The 15,677-nt window shown below is 38.2% G+C and overlaps 1 protein-coding gene across 5 annotated transcripts in view; it reads right to left on the bottom strand.

Moving 5' to 3' along the window:
* Positions 1–15,677, bottom strand: part of LOC121373214 (paired amphipathic helix protein Sin3a-like) — a 69,797-nt gene that overhangs the window by 27,244 nt on the left and 26,876 nt on the right. For 4 of the 5 annotated variants that reach the window (XR_005958042.1, XM_041499698.1, XM_041499701.1 and 1 more), the window contains 9 exons: positions 13,461–13,618; positions 12,889–13,081; positions 11,989–12,270; positions 11,684–11,785; positions 8,123–8,293; positions 7,505–7,636; positions 6,966–7,052; positions 2,948–3,066; positions 1,185–1,312 (listed from right to left, as the gene is read on the bottom strand). Coding sequence is in view for 4 of the 5 variants with exons in the window: in XM_041499698.1 (XP_041355632.1) it covers positions 1,185–1,312; positions 2,948–3,066; positions 6,966–7,052; positions 7,505–7,636; positions 8,123–8,293; positions 11,684–11,785; positions 11,989–12,270; positions 12,889–13,081; positions 13,461–13,618 (1,372 nt within the window). In the remaining variant the exon portion in view is untranslated. The remainder of the gene's footprint in view (positions 1–1,184; positions 1,313–2,947; positions 3,067–6,965; positions 7,053–7,504; positions 7,637–8,122; positions 8,294–11,683; positions 11,786–11,988; positions 12,271–12,888; positions 13,082–13,460; positions 13,619–15,677) is intronic. The other variant, XM_041499700.1, reaches the window with a different exon arrangement.

The following is a 15,677-nucleotide window of genomic DNA, read 5'->3' on the forward strand; positions in this document are numbered from 1 at the left end:
GGGGGTGTTTATGACTTACCAATATCCATAGTGAGTTCTCCAATGATTCGTTCTGTGACAAAGTTCTAAGAAATCAGAGTTAAAACTCACACAGGAGTTTGTACAGGGCAGGCCCGGTAGTGGGTGGAGGGGGAGAGGTTGTTTATTACTTACCAATATCCATAACAAGATCTCCACTGATTCGTTCCATGACGGCATTCTGAGAAATCACAATTAAAACTCACACAAGAGTTTATACAGAGCAGACCCGGTAGAGGAAGGGGGTTAGTGTTTATTACTTACCAATATCCATAACAAGATCTCCACTGATTCGTTCCTTGACGGCATTCTGAGAAATCACAATTAAAACTCACACAAGAGTTTATACAGAGCAGACCCGGTAGAGGAAGGGGGAGGGTGTTTATTACTTACCAATATCCATAGCGAGGTCTCCTCTGATTCGTTCCTTGACGGCATTCTGAGAAATCACAATTAAACTCACACAAGAGTTTATACAGAGCAGACCCGGCAGAGGAAGGGGGAGGGTGTTTATTACTTACCAATATCCATAGCGAGGTCTCCTCTGATTCGTTCCTTGACGGCATTCTGAGAAATCACAATTAAAACTCACACAAGAGTTTATACAGAGCAGACCCGGTAGAGGAAGGGGGAGGGTGTTTATTACTTAACAATATCCATAGCGAGGTCTCCACTGATTCGTTCCTTGACGGCATTCTGAGAAATCACAATTAAAACTCACACAAGAGTTTATACAGAGCAGACCCGGTAGAGGAAGGGGGAGGGTGTTTATTACTTAACAATATCCATAGCGAGGTCTCCACTGATTCGTTCCTTGACGGCATTCTGAGAAATCACAATTAAAACTCACACAAGAGTTTATACAGAGCAGAACCAGTAGAGGAAGGGGGAGAGTGTTTATTACTTAACAATATCCATAGCGAGGTCTCCACTGATTCGTTCCTTGACGGCATTCTGAGAAATCACAATTAAAACTCACACAAGAGTTTATACAGGGCAGACCCGGTAGAGGAAGGGGGAGGGTGTTTATTACTTACCAATATCCATAGCGAGGTCTCCTCTGATTCGTTCCTTGACGGCATTCTGAGAAATCACAATTAAAACTCACACAAGAGTTTATACAGGGCAGACCCGGTAGAGGAAGGGGGAGGGTGTTTATTACTTACCAATATCCATAGCAAGGTCTCCACTGATTCGTTCCTTGACGGCATTCTGAGAAATGGACTCCACACTGCCGCCCGACTCCTTGTAGCCGAGGAAATCTTTGAACCACTTGAAGAGTTCGGGAAATTTCCTGTCAAAACAAATAACAACAAAATGTCAAACTCATAAATAAAGAATGATACAGGAGTGGCCGTTAGATACCATTTATAGAGAATAGTACAGGAGCGGCCGTTAGATACCATTTATAGAGAATAGTACAGGAGCGGCCGTTAGATACCATTTATAGAGAATAGTACAGGAGCGGCCGTTAGATACCATTTATAGAGAATAGTACAGGAGCGACCGTTAGATACCATTTATAGAGAATAGTACAGGAGCGGCCGTTAGATACCATTTATAGAGAATAATACAGGAATGGCCGTTAGATACCATTTATCTCACAACGAGTCGTTTATATAGAGAATAATACAGGAGTGGCCGTTAGATACCATTTATAGAGAATAGTACAGGAGCGGCCGTTAGATACCATTTATAGAGAATAGTACAGGAGCGGCCGTTAGATACCATTTATAGAGAATAATACAGGAATGGCCGTTAGATACCATTTATCTCACAACGAGTCGTTTATATAGAGAATAGTACAGGAGCGGCCGTTAGATACCATTTATAGAGAATAGTACAGGAGCGGCCGTTAGATACCATTTATAGAGAATAGTACAGGAGCGGCCGTTAGATACCATTTATAGAGAATAGTACAGGAGCGGCCGTTAGATACCATTTATAGAGAATAGTACAGGAGCGGCCGTTAGATACCATTTATAGAGAATAGTACAGGAGCGGCCGTTAGATACCATTTATAGAGAATAGTACAGGAGCGGCCGTTAGATACCATTTATAGAGAATAGTACAGGAGTGGCCGTTAAATACCATTTATAGAGAATAATACAGGAATGGCCGTTACATACCATTTATCTCACAACGAGTCATTTATATAGAGAATAATACAGGAGTGGCCGTTAAAATACCATTTATCTCACAACGAGTCGTTTATATAGAGAATAATACAGGAGTGGCCGTTAAGATACCATTTATCTCACAACGAGTCGTTTATATAGAGAATAATACAGGAGTGGCCGTTAGATACCATTTATCTCACAACGAGTCGTTTATATAGAGAATATTAACTGTTGAATTTTTATACTGATGTTGATTATCAAATTTGTTTTGCTTTTACCATAGTTTGACACCCAATAGCCGATATATTTTTGGTGCTGGGGTGTCGTTAAACATTCATTCATTCATTATATAGAGAATAATACAGGAGTGGCCGTTAGATACCATTTATCTCACAACGAGTCGTTTTAAAATGTATCTAATGTTCGAAAGCGAGTTTAATACATTTTTAAACAACCATCACTGCCATCGGTAAAGCTATTGAATAACAGCAAAATGATACACTTGGCATACATTATATGCCAGTATTTAACATTAGTAGATTTGAAATATGTCTACATACAACAAAACAACCTTTCAGTTATGCAAGTCACTCTTATTAGAAAAAAACTGCCATAGGCAGGCATAAAATTTCCATCGGTGGGCTGTTTCACTTACGGCATTTTTTTAAAATTTAGCTGTGGGTGACAAATTGTGAAGTTCGGTAAGAACTATATGACTAAATCAATGTGTTCTAGTGGTGTCGCTAAACCAACAAACTATATCCCTGTAATTTAAATTGTGTCATAATAAACAATAAACACTTATTTACCCGAGAAAGTTCTGTACCAGCTGCACGACCTCCGACCTGGAGATCACTTCCTGGTTGAAGAGCACGAGACATCGCAGGAAGTTGTCGTACACTTCCTGATAGCGTAACGCCTTCCGCACCTGAAACACGCAAATATAAATAAATAAATAATTATTACTAGTTCAATCTACAATATACTGTAACGCTTTCTGCACCTAAAACATGCAACGATAAATAAATAAACAATCATTTCCTAGTTCACAAGACATCACAGGCAGTTGTTGAACATCTCCTGATAGCTTAACACTTTTCGCAACTAAAACACGCAACAATAAATAAACAATACAATAGCATGCGACTATTACCACACGTGACTATTATCGCATGTGACTTTTACTGCACGAAGCTATTACCACATGCGGGTATTACCGCATGTGACTATTACCACATGCGACTATTACCACATGCAGTTATTACCGCATGCGGCTATTACTGCATGTGACTATTACCACATGCGGCTATTACTGCATGTGGCTATTACTGCATGTGACTATTACCACATGCGGCTATTACCACATGCGGCTATTACTGCATGTGACTATTACCACATGCAGCTATTACCAAATGCGGCTATTACCACATGCGGCTATTACTGCATGTGACTATTACCACATGCGGCTATTACCAAATGTGGCTATTACCACATGCGGCTATTACCACATGCGGCTATTACCAAATGCGGCTATTACCAAAGGCGGCTATTACCACATGCGGCTATTACTGCATGTGACTATTACCGCATGCGGCTATTACCAAATGCGGCTATTACCACATGCGGTTATTACCACATGCGGCTATTACTGCATGTGACCATTACCACATGTGACTATTACCACATGCAGCTATTACTGCATGTGACTTACTGCAGGCGGCTATTACTGCATGTAACTTACTGCATGTGGCTATTACCAGATGCAGGTATTACTGCATGTGACTATCACATGTGGCTATTACTGCATGCAGCTATTACTGCATGTGACTATCACCACATGCAGCTATTACTGCATGTGACTATTACCACATGTAACTACCAACACATGACTAACACCACATGTGACTATCACCACTCGTAACTATTACCGGAAACGTGTGTTGTACCAACCTTATCGAAGAAGGTGAACTTGTTAAGTATCCCGTATTTCCCTGCCTCCACCAGCGATATATATATATTACTGCATGTGACTATTACCACATGTGACTGTTACCACGTGATTATTACCGGAACCGGCAAAGTTCGGCTTGAATAATTTAATGTTAGAATGTCACATTCAGTATTCAATCGAAATTTCAATGATGTCACGTGAATTCGGTAAAACTCGGAATTAATACCGCTAGTTGACTATCTTTGTTCTAAAAATAACGGTAAACGCGTGGATTCGCGAAATTGACCCAAGGGAGAAGTGGATACGTCCTCTAATACTTAGCATGTACATCAAAACTGATAACATTGGAACTTTCAATCAAGGTACACAAATCATTTTATTAAGGTACACATCAAATGATGATTTATCAGTGCTCTACAAAGCAAGTTCAAATTTACTCTTCCCTGGCCAGTAAAGTATAAAGTTTTAGTCGCCAGCCACTTACATTTAGTAGCCAGCTAATATATACTTGTCATTAAATTGATTCGTCTGCCATTTTACGGCACATTACTAATGCCATATTTGTTATTAGGACTGCATTCGAATGAACTTGTGAAGAGATGATTCCTAGTTGTCAAATAGTAATTATATGTTACTGTTTGTGTCCGGTTCCACCAAAACAGTGAAGGACTATTAACTATCATTATCAAATTCCGTACCCAATAATTTTATTAAACGAAATTAAGCGAATTCCTATTTTAATGGCACTGCTAAGATATGCATTTAAATTGCAGTTAAATAAAAGCATTGTGATAATAATTACCAGGCTCCAACGTGTTACTAGTAGTTACCAATCAGCTACCTTACTTTTTGTTTAAATAATATTTATTTTCGTCACATACTGCCTTGTAAATCAGTAAATACTGTTTTGTAAATAGTTGTGTCTTTAAAGCCATCTAAAGTCGAGAATGAAAATATAAACATGTTTTCAAACTACACCGGTGAACATAACTTCCGACGTGATTACAACAACATTCATGACCGGAAACGTCGTTATCATGGAGGGACCCGTTATCACGATAAGCACGACACGATTGGAGCGCAGAATAACGCATATATAATTAACGTTTGAGTTTGAAACAGACAAGTAAAGACACACAGTGATTCAACAATCTCATTTTAAAACATAAATAGAACCTGGCTCTAAATGGGACAGGAGCAACTTGGTCCAAAACTGAACTGGGGCTGAATTATTTCCAAATGCTTGAAATTCAAGTTAAGGGAGATAACATCATAACGAATTATTACCTCCCTTAACGTCACCGTTATTCATATAACCGTGTCCAGTGTATCGGCGCACTTGGTATTTTGCTTAAGTATGCTTAGGAAGTTGTCATGTTGTCGGAGTTTTTAACGAATTAAAGTTCAATTCCTTTTTCAATGGTTAATCAAGTATCAACATATTTATTGTTAAGGGTGCAATTAATTTTTTTTTCAGAATTATCAATCATTATATAATAATTTCAAAATAAATCATTCACCTGTTTTCGTGTTTATAAACGTTATAAGTAGGTCATCCTTATTGATATTAAGAATGTTAAAACCAGTCTAAAAACACTTTTCCCGCATTTTAAAAATTATAGTAAACAGTATAAATGTAATTATTTTCGTTCGGTTATTTTTTATTTAAACCGAAAAAGAAAACAGACAAATGCAAACAAAACGAATATGTTACACCTTAAATGACAGTCATTCCAGTTCACAATTGTCACATTGTTATAAAAAATAAAAGCGAAATAAGATCCACGTGTGTGCACAATCTACCCGAGAAAAATAAAATCCATGTAGGCATCTTGGCCATGCATGACAATGAACATGTATGCATCTGCAGTACTGTACCACTCAAGAAAACGATTCCGAAACTGATCATGAGATGGGTCATATGTGATCGTTCATTTGCATAGTAATATTTTTAACAAGACAAAACAAAAAAGTACTAAAATAATTCTGGGACAATAGTGTAGCGTTTAAGGGCTAAAAGTGAGGTCATGGGCGGTTTATAAATAGCGGGGTCAATGATCTACATCTACTGCACTGAATCACCGGACATGCAAATCGTTTTGGATACAAGGGGGTGCCTATATTTATGCACTATTTTAAAATGTTTATTTACTACAGACATAAAACAGTTTGTAGTGTATTTCAGATTATGCACTTCTTCATTGGTGAGAGACGCATTTTATTAAATATTTCACAATGTTCACATAGAAAATGGTCCTTGAAAGCTTAGGTGCGCCGATACACCGGACAGCACTGTAGTTCGATTAACTTGTCTCAAACTTTTATTTTTTTTCTCCAAAAAACTACCGATAGAAAACATGTTTTATGGAAGATAAATTGTCACTGGTCGACTGTGTTTTCCGATGTCCAGTTTTGTTTACAGATTAAAGTAAAATTATTGGACAGTCGCCAACTGGCGAATGTGATTTTATTTTTTAGACGCCAGGGAATGTTTTTAGTGGCCATGGCGAGTATTTTACTCCCATTGTAGAGCACTGTTTATTCACACTCCGCAGTATATCTTATTGCTTAGAATGCATCCTGAAGACATGTAGATCACAAAACCTCTTGGGCTCTCAAGGGATTCATTGTGCTGTCCATAACTTACATGCTTGAGCCTACGTGGAAACCGCTAATTAAATTTACAAATGTGCTAATCAAATCACAAAATGATTACCAGCAACTGCTAACCATTTTTTTCTGTACAAATTATTCCCTGGTGTTCCGTAATTCCCGGCCTTCGCCAGCGAGATGTATTACTGCATGTGACTATTACCACACATAACTATTACCACATGACGACATGACTATTACCGGCAAACGTGTGTTGTACCGACCTTGTCGAAGAAGGCGAACTCGTTGAGTGTCCCGTATTTGCCAGCCTCCGCCAGTGAGATGTCCTTCAGGTGGCTCGTCTTGAGCTTCTGAAACAGAGGAAAGGAATGTCGGTTTAACAACACATTTTAAACTACACGCGGTCTAGATAGTCAGAGAAAGTAAAGAAATGTCGGTTTAACAACACATTTTAAACTACACGCAGTCTAGATAGTGAGAGAAAGGAAAGGAATGTCGGTTTAACAACACATTTTAAACTACACGCAGTCTAGATAGTCAGAGAAAGTAAAGAAATGTCGGTTTAACAACACATTTTAAACTACACGCAGTCTAGATAGTGAGAGAAAGGAAAGGAATGTTTGTTTAACTACGGTTATTTAGTGTCTAACATGGTTATTTCAGCACTTTGTCTAGATAGTGATAAAAAGGAAAGGAATGTCTGTTTAACTTCAGCTGTTGGGCTTTTAAAAAGTGTATATGGCTCTATGATCGACACCAGTCACCCCATTTGGGCCCTTACAAGTGACACTTTTAAACTCACCTTGATAGGGCCCTGCGATCCAGACAGCGTTCGTTTTATCTGACTGCTCTTACTCGACTGGTTCTTGTTGTTGAAACCTGGTTTCTTAACTGTGGACGAGTGGTCGTTACGCACGCCCAGCACAGAGTCGCTCTGAGAGAAACAGAAAACACAAATCAACAAGAATCCGTAACACAAATCAACAAGAATCCGTAACACAAATCAACAAGAATCCGTAACACTGGACTACGTATAACAAATGACTCGAGCACTTACTAGACTACATATAAGAAATGAGTCATGCACTTACTGTGAAGTACCATTAGACTACGTATAAGAAATGAGTCATGCACTTACTGTGAAGTACCATTAGACTACATATAAGAAATGAGTCATGCACTTACTGTGAAGTACCATTAGACTACATATAAGAAATGAGTCATGCACTTACTGTGAAGTACCATTAGACTACATATAAGAAATGAGTCATGCACTTACTGTGAAGTACCATTAGACTGCATATAAGAAACGAGTCATGCACTTACTGTGAAGTACCACTAGACTACGGATAAGAAATGAGTCATGCACTTACTGTGAAGTACCACTAGACTATGTATAAGAAATGAGTCATGCACTTACTGTGAAGTTACTTACGCTAACGTAAGCGGCGAGGTACGAGGACGAGCCGTTCGCATCGGGTAGAAACTGCCCGAACTCGTTGAGCAAGTCTTCCTGGTTCTGAAACAACTTGGCCACCTTCGCATACACCTCCGCCTCCGTCAGCGGCTTGTAACCCGGGGGAACGAGGCCCTGCAAGAATACAACGTAAAGGTTAAACAAACATCTTAACCATGATCTTATAATTCTCTTGTAAGCATTTGTTAGCCGTAGTATAAAATGTGCTGAGGTGTTGTTATTTGGTAACATATGGTTATTTCTACACTTGGTATAGATAGTGAGAGAAAGGAAAGGAATGTTTGTTTAACAACACCTCAGCACATTTTAAACTACGGCTATTTGGTGTCTAACATATGGTTATTTCGACACTTGGTATAGATAGTGAGAGAAAGGAAAGGAATGTTTGTTTAACAACACCTCAGCACATTTTAAACTACGACTATTTGGTGTCTAACATATGGTTATTTCTACACTTGGTATAGATAGTGAGAGAAAGGAAAGGAATGTTTGTTTAACAACACCTCAGTACATTTTAAACTACGGCTATTTGTTGTCTAACATATGGTTATTTCTACACTTGGTATAGATAGTGAGAGAAAGGAAAGGAATGTTTGTTTAACAACACCTCAGCACATTTTAAACTACGGCTATTTGGTGTCTAACATATGGTTATTTCGACACTTGGTATAGATAGTGAGAGAAAGGAAAGGAATGTTTGTTTAACAACACCTCAGCACATTTTAAACTACGACTATTTGGTGTCTAACATATGGTTATTTCTACACTTGGTATAGATAGTGAGAGAAAGGAAAGGAATGTTTGTTTAACAACACCTCAGCACATTTTAAACTACGGCTATTTGGTGTCTAACATATGGTTATTTCTACACTTGGTCGAAATAGTGACAGAAAGGAAAGGAATGTTTGTTTAACGACACCTTAGCACATTTTAAACTACGGCTATTTGGTGTCTAACATATGGTTATTTCTACACTTGGTCGAGACAGTGACAGAAAGGAAAGGAATGTTTGTTTAACGACACCTCAGCACATTTTAAACTACAGCTATTTGGTGTCTAACATATGGTTATTTCTACACTTGGTATAGATAGTGACAGAAAGGAAAGGAATGTTTGTTTAACAACACCTCAGCACATTTTAAACTACGGCTATTTGGTGTCTAACATATGGTTATTTCTACACTTGGTCGAGATAGTGACAGAAAGGAAAGGAATGTTTGTTTAATGACACCCCAGCACATTTTAAACTACGGCTATTTGGTGTCTAACATATGGTTATTTCTACACTTGGTCTAGATAGTGACAGAAAGGAAAGGAATGTTTGTTTAATGACACCCCAGCACATTTTAAACTACGGCTATTTGGTGTCTAACATATGGTTATTTCTACACTTGGTCGAGACAGTGACAGAAAGGAAAGGAATGTTTGTTTAACGACACCTCAGCACATTTTAAACTACGGCTATTTGGTGTCTAACATATGGTTATTTCGACACTTGGTATAGATAGTGAGAGAAAGGAAAGGAATGTTTGTTTAACAACACCTCAGCACATTTTAAACTACGACTATTTGGTGTCTAACATATGGTTATTTCTACACTTGGTATAGATAGTGAGAGAAAGGAAAGGAATGTTTGTTTAACAACACCTCAGCACATTTTAAACTACGGCTATTTGGTGTCTAACATATGGTTATTTCTACACTTGGTCGAAATAGTGACAGAAAGGAAAGGAATGTTTGTTTAACGACACCTTAGCACATTTTAAACTACGGCTATTTGGTGTCTAACATATGGTTATTTCTACACTTGGTCGAGACAGTGACAGAAAGGAAAGGAATGTTTGTTTAACGACACCTCAGCACATTTTAAACTACAGCTATTTGGTGTCTAACATATGGTTATTTCTACACTTGGTATAGATAGTGACAGAAAGGAAAGGAATGTTTGTTTAACAACACCTCAGCACATTTTAAACTACGGCTATTTGGTGTCTAACATATGGTTATTTCTACACTTGGTCGAGATAGTGACAGAAAGGAAAGGAATGTTTGTTTAATGACACCCCAGCACATTTTAAACTACGGCTATTTGGTGTCTAACATATGGTTATTTCTACACTTGGTCTAGATAGTGACAGAAAGGAAAGGAATGTTTGTTTAATGACACCCCAGCACATTTTAAACTACGGCTATTTGGTGTCTAACATATGGTTATTTCTACACTTGGTCGAGACAGTGACAGAAAGGAAAGGAATGTTTGTTTAACGACACCTCAGCACATTTTAAACTACAGCTATTTGGTGTCTAACATATGGTTATTTCTACACTTGGTATAGATAGTGACAGAAAGGAAAGGAATGTTTGTTTAACAACACCTCAGCACATTTTAAACTACGGCTATTTGGTGTCTAACATATGGTTATTTCTACACTTGGTCGAGATAGTGACAGAAAGGAAAGGAATGTTTGTTTAATGACACCCCAGCACATTTTAAACTACGGCTATTTGGTGTCTAACATATGGTTATTTCTACACTTGGTCGAGATAGTGACAGAAAGGAAAGGAATGTGTGTTTAATGACACCCCAGCACATTTTAAACTACGGCTATTTGGTGTCTAACATATGGTGATTTCTACACTTGGTCTAGATAGTGAGAGAAAGGAAAGGAATGTTTGTTTAACGACACCTCAGCACATTTTAAACTATGGCTATTTGGTGTCTACAATATGGTTATTTCTATACTTGGTCGAGATAGTGACAGAAAGGAAAGGAATGTTTGTTTAATGACACCTCAGCACATTATAAACTACGGCTATTTGGTGTCTAACATATGGTTATTTCTACACTTGGTCTAGATAGTGAGAGAAAGGAAAGGAATGTTTGTTCAAACACACCTCAGCACATTTTAAACTACGGCTATTTGGTGTCTACAATATGGTTATTTCTACACTTGGTCTAGATAGTGAGAGAAAGGAAAGGAATGTTTGTTTAATGACACCCCAGCACATTTTAAACTACGGCTATTTGGTGTCCAACATATGGTTATTTCATCACAATGGTAGCGGTTTTTTTTACCACTTGCCATTGGGATCGGACAAAATAACCGAATAAAAAGAAACACTTGCCTCGGACATTGGGCCACCGTATTCTAGAACCTGTGAATAACCATGGTAACATATCTGTAAATATCCCACCTCAACAGTAACCATGGTAACATAACTGTACAGATCCCACCCCAACCATAACCATGGTAACATACCTGTAGAGATCCCACCCCAACAGTAACCATGGTAACATACCTGTACAGATCCCACCCCAACAGTAACCATAGTAACATACCTGTACAGATCCCACCCCAACAGTAACCATGGTAACATACCATTACCAATCCCACCCCAACAGTAACCATGGTAACATACCTGTACCGATCCCACCCTAATGTTTAGTAACCATGGTAACATACCAGTACCGATCCCACCCCAACAGTAACCATGGTAACATACCTGTACTGATCCCACTTCCTTTAGGTTGCGCTGTTCTTTCTGGTATGTGTGTAGAATCTCGAGAAATTGTTTGTAGATTTCTGGCTGGCCCTGGAATCGATTCTAAAGAAACAAACAAAACAAAAAATATACAAATCTATAAATGTTTGTGTATAACACCTCTAGAAATAATGTGTATATTTCTGGCTGACCATGTAATAAGAGTTAAAAATTTGTTTCAACAACTTTAAAACAGTCAAATATTTTGAATATCTGATACGGATGTTGGCCGATTTGACTTAAGAGAACAACACGCGACTTCTTACCTTGATCTTGTTCACGTAGTTGATGGCGTGGTTGAACTCCACCGGCTGACTCGCTTGGGGCTGCTGCTGCGGCTGCTGCTGTGGTTGCGCTTGTGGTGGGGGTGGTTGGGGTGGAGGGACATGGGGGAGGGGGTGCTGTTGTTGGGGGGGTTGGGTCTGCGGTTGCGGTTGAGGAACAACTGGCGTCGGTTCCGGTTGTCGTGGCGAGTGGTGATAGGAATGATGCTGTGGGGGAGGGGCTACGGGGTGGGCGGGTGGGGTGGGCACATGGGGCACGGGTTTCTGAAAAAGATAAAAATAACAAAATAAATCAACAAACATTCTGAGAATACTGCTAAAGCAGGCCTCGGGAAAATGACGAGACCGATAGTTTTTGTTTACGCGTGCATCGCGGAAGTATAGTTTGCATAACCTTTCTCTTTTTTTGTTTGTGAACGCCTTGAATTTATGAAATCATTTACATGTATATGTTTATGATGGGTTAGGGGGGGTGACACTTACTGTCGTGCGATGGGGGTGACATACTCTGTGGTGTGATGGGGTGACACATACCCTCTGTGGTACGATGGGGTGACACTGTGGTGCGATGTGGGTGACACATACACTCTGTGGTGTGATGGGGTGACACATACCGTGGTACGATGGGGTGACACTCTGTGGTGCGATGTGGGTGACACATACTGTGGTGTGATAGGGGTGACACATACACTCTGTGGTGCGATGGGGTGACACATACACTCTGTGGTGCGATGGGGGTGACACATGCACTCTGTGGTGCGATGGAGGTGACACATACACTCTGTGGTATGATGGGGGTGACACTTACACTCTGTGGTGCAATGTAGAAGGTTTTAACCCCAGAATGACGATACTCTGTACTGCGATGGGGGTGATACTTACACTCTGTGGTGCAATGGGAGTGACACAATGCTGTATGGAGATGACCTGTTGACCCGGCTGGTGGACGTTGATGACCTCAGACTGGACCTCGATCTTGTAGCCAGGTGGTAGGAAGGTGTTGAAACCCACAATGAGGTCAGGATGACCTTTGAAGAGGTTTGATACGCGATTGATTACACCTGGCGTATCAATGCTGTAAATAAAACACTTCAATACTAATGTCAAACATTTCAAGCAGACATCTCAATACTAACAACAAATATTTAAATACTAACATCTGAGATCTGAATACTAAAGTCTGAGATTTGAATACTAACATCTGAAATTTGAATACTAACATCTGAGATTTGAATACTAACGTCTGAGAGTTGAATACTAACGTCTGAGATCTGAATACTAACGTCAGACATTTGAATACTAAAAACGTCTGAGATTTGAATACTAACATCAGAGATCTGAATACTAACATCAGAGATCTGAATGCTAACGTCTGAGATCTGAATACTAACGTCTAAGATTTGAATACTAGCATCTGAGAGTTGAATACTAACGTCTGAGATCTGAATACTAACGTCTGAGATTTGAACTCCTTCATGATGTCGAGGAAGTCGTTGTAGACTTGCGGCTGGTTTCCAAACTGCAGCTTCACCTGATCTAGGTACGACAGTGCGTCCTCGACCTTTAATCTCTGAAACTGCTGCTGTTGACCTTGAACCTGAGCCGAATGTGTCTGAAATTAAAGGCAACACAGTTATTGTAACTGGTACAATTCAGGGCTCTGTTTTACGAAGAAACAAGTCTTCTCGCTGCTCCATTTAAGCGGGGCAGCCCGCCCCGCTACTGCATTTTTCCGTCCTCCTTTCACGTTCTGCTGCCTTCCTTTAATTTTCTGTGCCCCTCTTTATTTCTCCCGCAACCTGCAATATTTTACAGAACCTATCTCCACTATTTCCAAATGCACTTTCTTTCCACACAACAATAATCAATATTCTGCACATTGGAGATCAAAGGAAACAAGCCGCGTTATGTGTACGAAAAGCAACCGACGAAAAACTTCAATAGCTTACGAGAGTTATCGTAACGTAATTTAACAGTATTTATAACAGCCTCTATTTTGTTCCATACCTGTATCGATTTATATGTTTGATACACACAATAAAAGTTATATTTTATTTGAGCAATGAAAACATTTTATTTGTTATTGACTCCGACTGAAAAACCACTTATTTGGCACCAAATGTGTCATATGATCAGACCGGTCATTCTGTCTTTTGTTTCCACTATTGTCTGATATTTTGTCCTCAAGTGCAGATTTAATTGGTTGTAACTAATGAATTTTACTTTCTGTCATTCTGTTTATTCAGCAATTCTTTATAAAATATTATAAACTTTTCAATACTGGACAGCTGGCCACAAATGCCATAAGTACACGTTTTTTGGGGGTTTTTTGCCTAATTTTAATCAGTATTAACCGATATAAAATATCATAAAAATTAGAAAAACCCATGAAAATAATACTCAAACATGAACTTTATTTTATGTATTTATAAAACATTTTAAATGAATATATGTGAGGAAAAATTATAAACGTGTACCCACTCAATGTGGTTTTTGTCAAAAATTATAAACGTGTACCCACTCAATGTGGTTTTTGTCAAAAATTATAAACGTGTACCCACTCAATGTGGTTTTTGTTAAAAATTATAAACGTGTACCCACTCAATGTGGTTTTTGTTAAAAATTATAAACGTGTACCCACTCAATGTGGTTTTTGTCAAAAATTATAAACGTGTACCCACTCAATGTGGTTTTTGTCAAAAATTATAAACGTGTACCCACTCAATGTGGTTTTTGTTAAAAATTATAAACGTGTACCCACTCAATGTGGTTTTTGTTAAAAATTATAAACGTGTACCCACTCAATGTGGTTTTTGTTAAAAATTATAAACGTGTACCCACTCAATGTGGTTTTTGTCAAAAATTATAAACGTGTACCCACTCAATGTGGTTTTTGTCAAAAATTATAAACGTGTACCCACTCAATGTGGTTTTTGTCAAAAATTATAAACGTGTACCCACTCAATGTGGTTTTTGTCAAAAATTATAAACGTGTACCCACTCAATGTGGTTTTTGTTAAAAATTATAAACGTGTACCCACTCAATGTGGTTTTTGTCAAAAATTATAAACGTGTACCCACTCAATGTGGTTTTTGTTAAAAATTATAAACGTGTACCCACTCAATGTGGTTTTTGTTAAAAATTATAAACGTGTACCCACTCAATGTGGTTTTTGTTAAAAATTATAAACCCCACTCAATGTGGTTTTTGTTAAAAATTATAAACGTGTACCCACTCAATGTGGTTTTTGTTAAAAATTATAAACGTGTACCCACTCAATGTGGTTTTTGTTAAAAATTAATCCAGTAGTGTGAAGGTTAAAGGGACCTGTCTGAGTTTGCTCCATTGTTAGCTGTTTCCGACTAATAAAATAGTTCTCAATTAAACTTACATATTAAATACATTTTCTTCTTTAATATAACAGTATATGTATATTCAATGTGTTTCTGGTCGTCTTAATATTTGTAAGAAGCCCAAACTGGATTTTGTCTTCAAATAATTTCGTACGTACGAAAAAACAATATTTTAGAAAATAAGATGAAATCTAACCTAATACAAATATTACAATGATCAGAAACACATTTAATATACAGCCACTAATATTTTATGCAGAAAAATATATTTGATATGTAATCACAATCGTTAAATCATCTGTTAGTGGATAACATGT

Source organism: Gigantopelta aegis, chromosome 5, assembly GCF_016097555.1.
Source record: "Gigantopelta aegis isolate Gae_Host chromosome 5, Gae_host_genome, whole genome shotgun sequence".
Taxonomy (NCBI): Eukaryota; Metazoa; Mollusca; class Gastropoda; order Neomphalida; family Peltospiridae; genus Gigantopelta; species Gigantopelta aegis.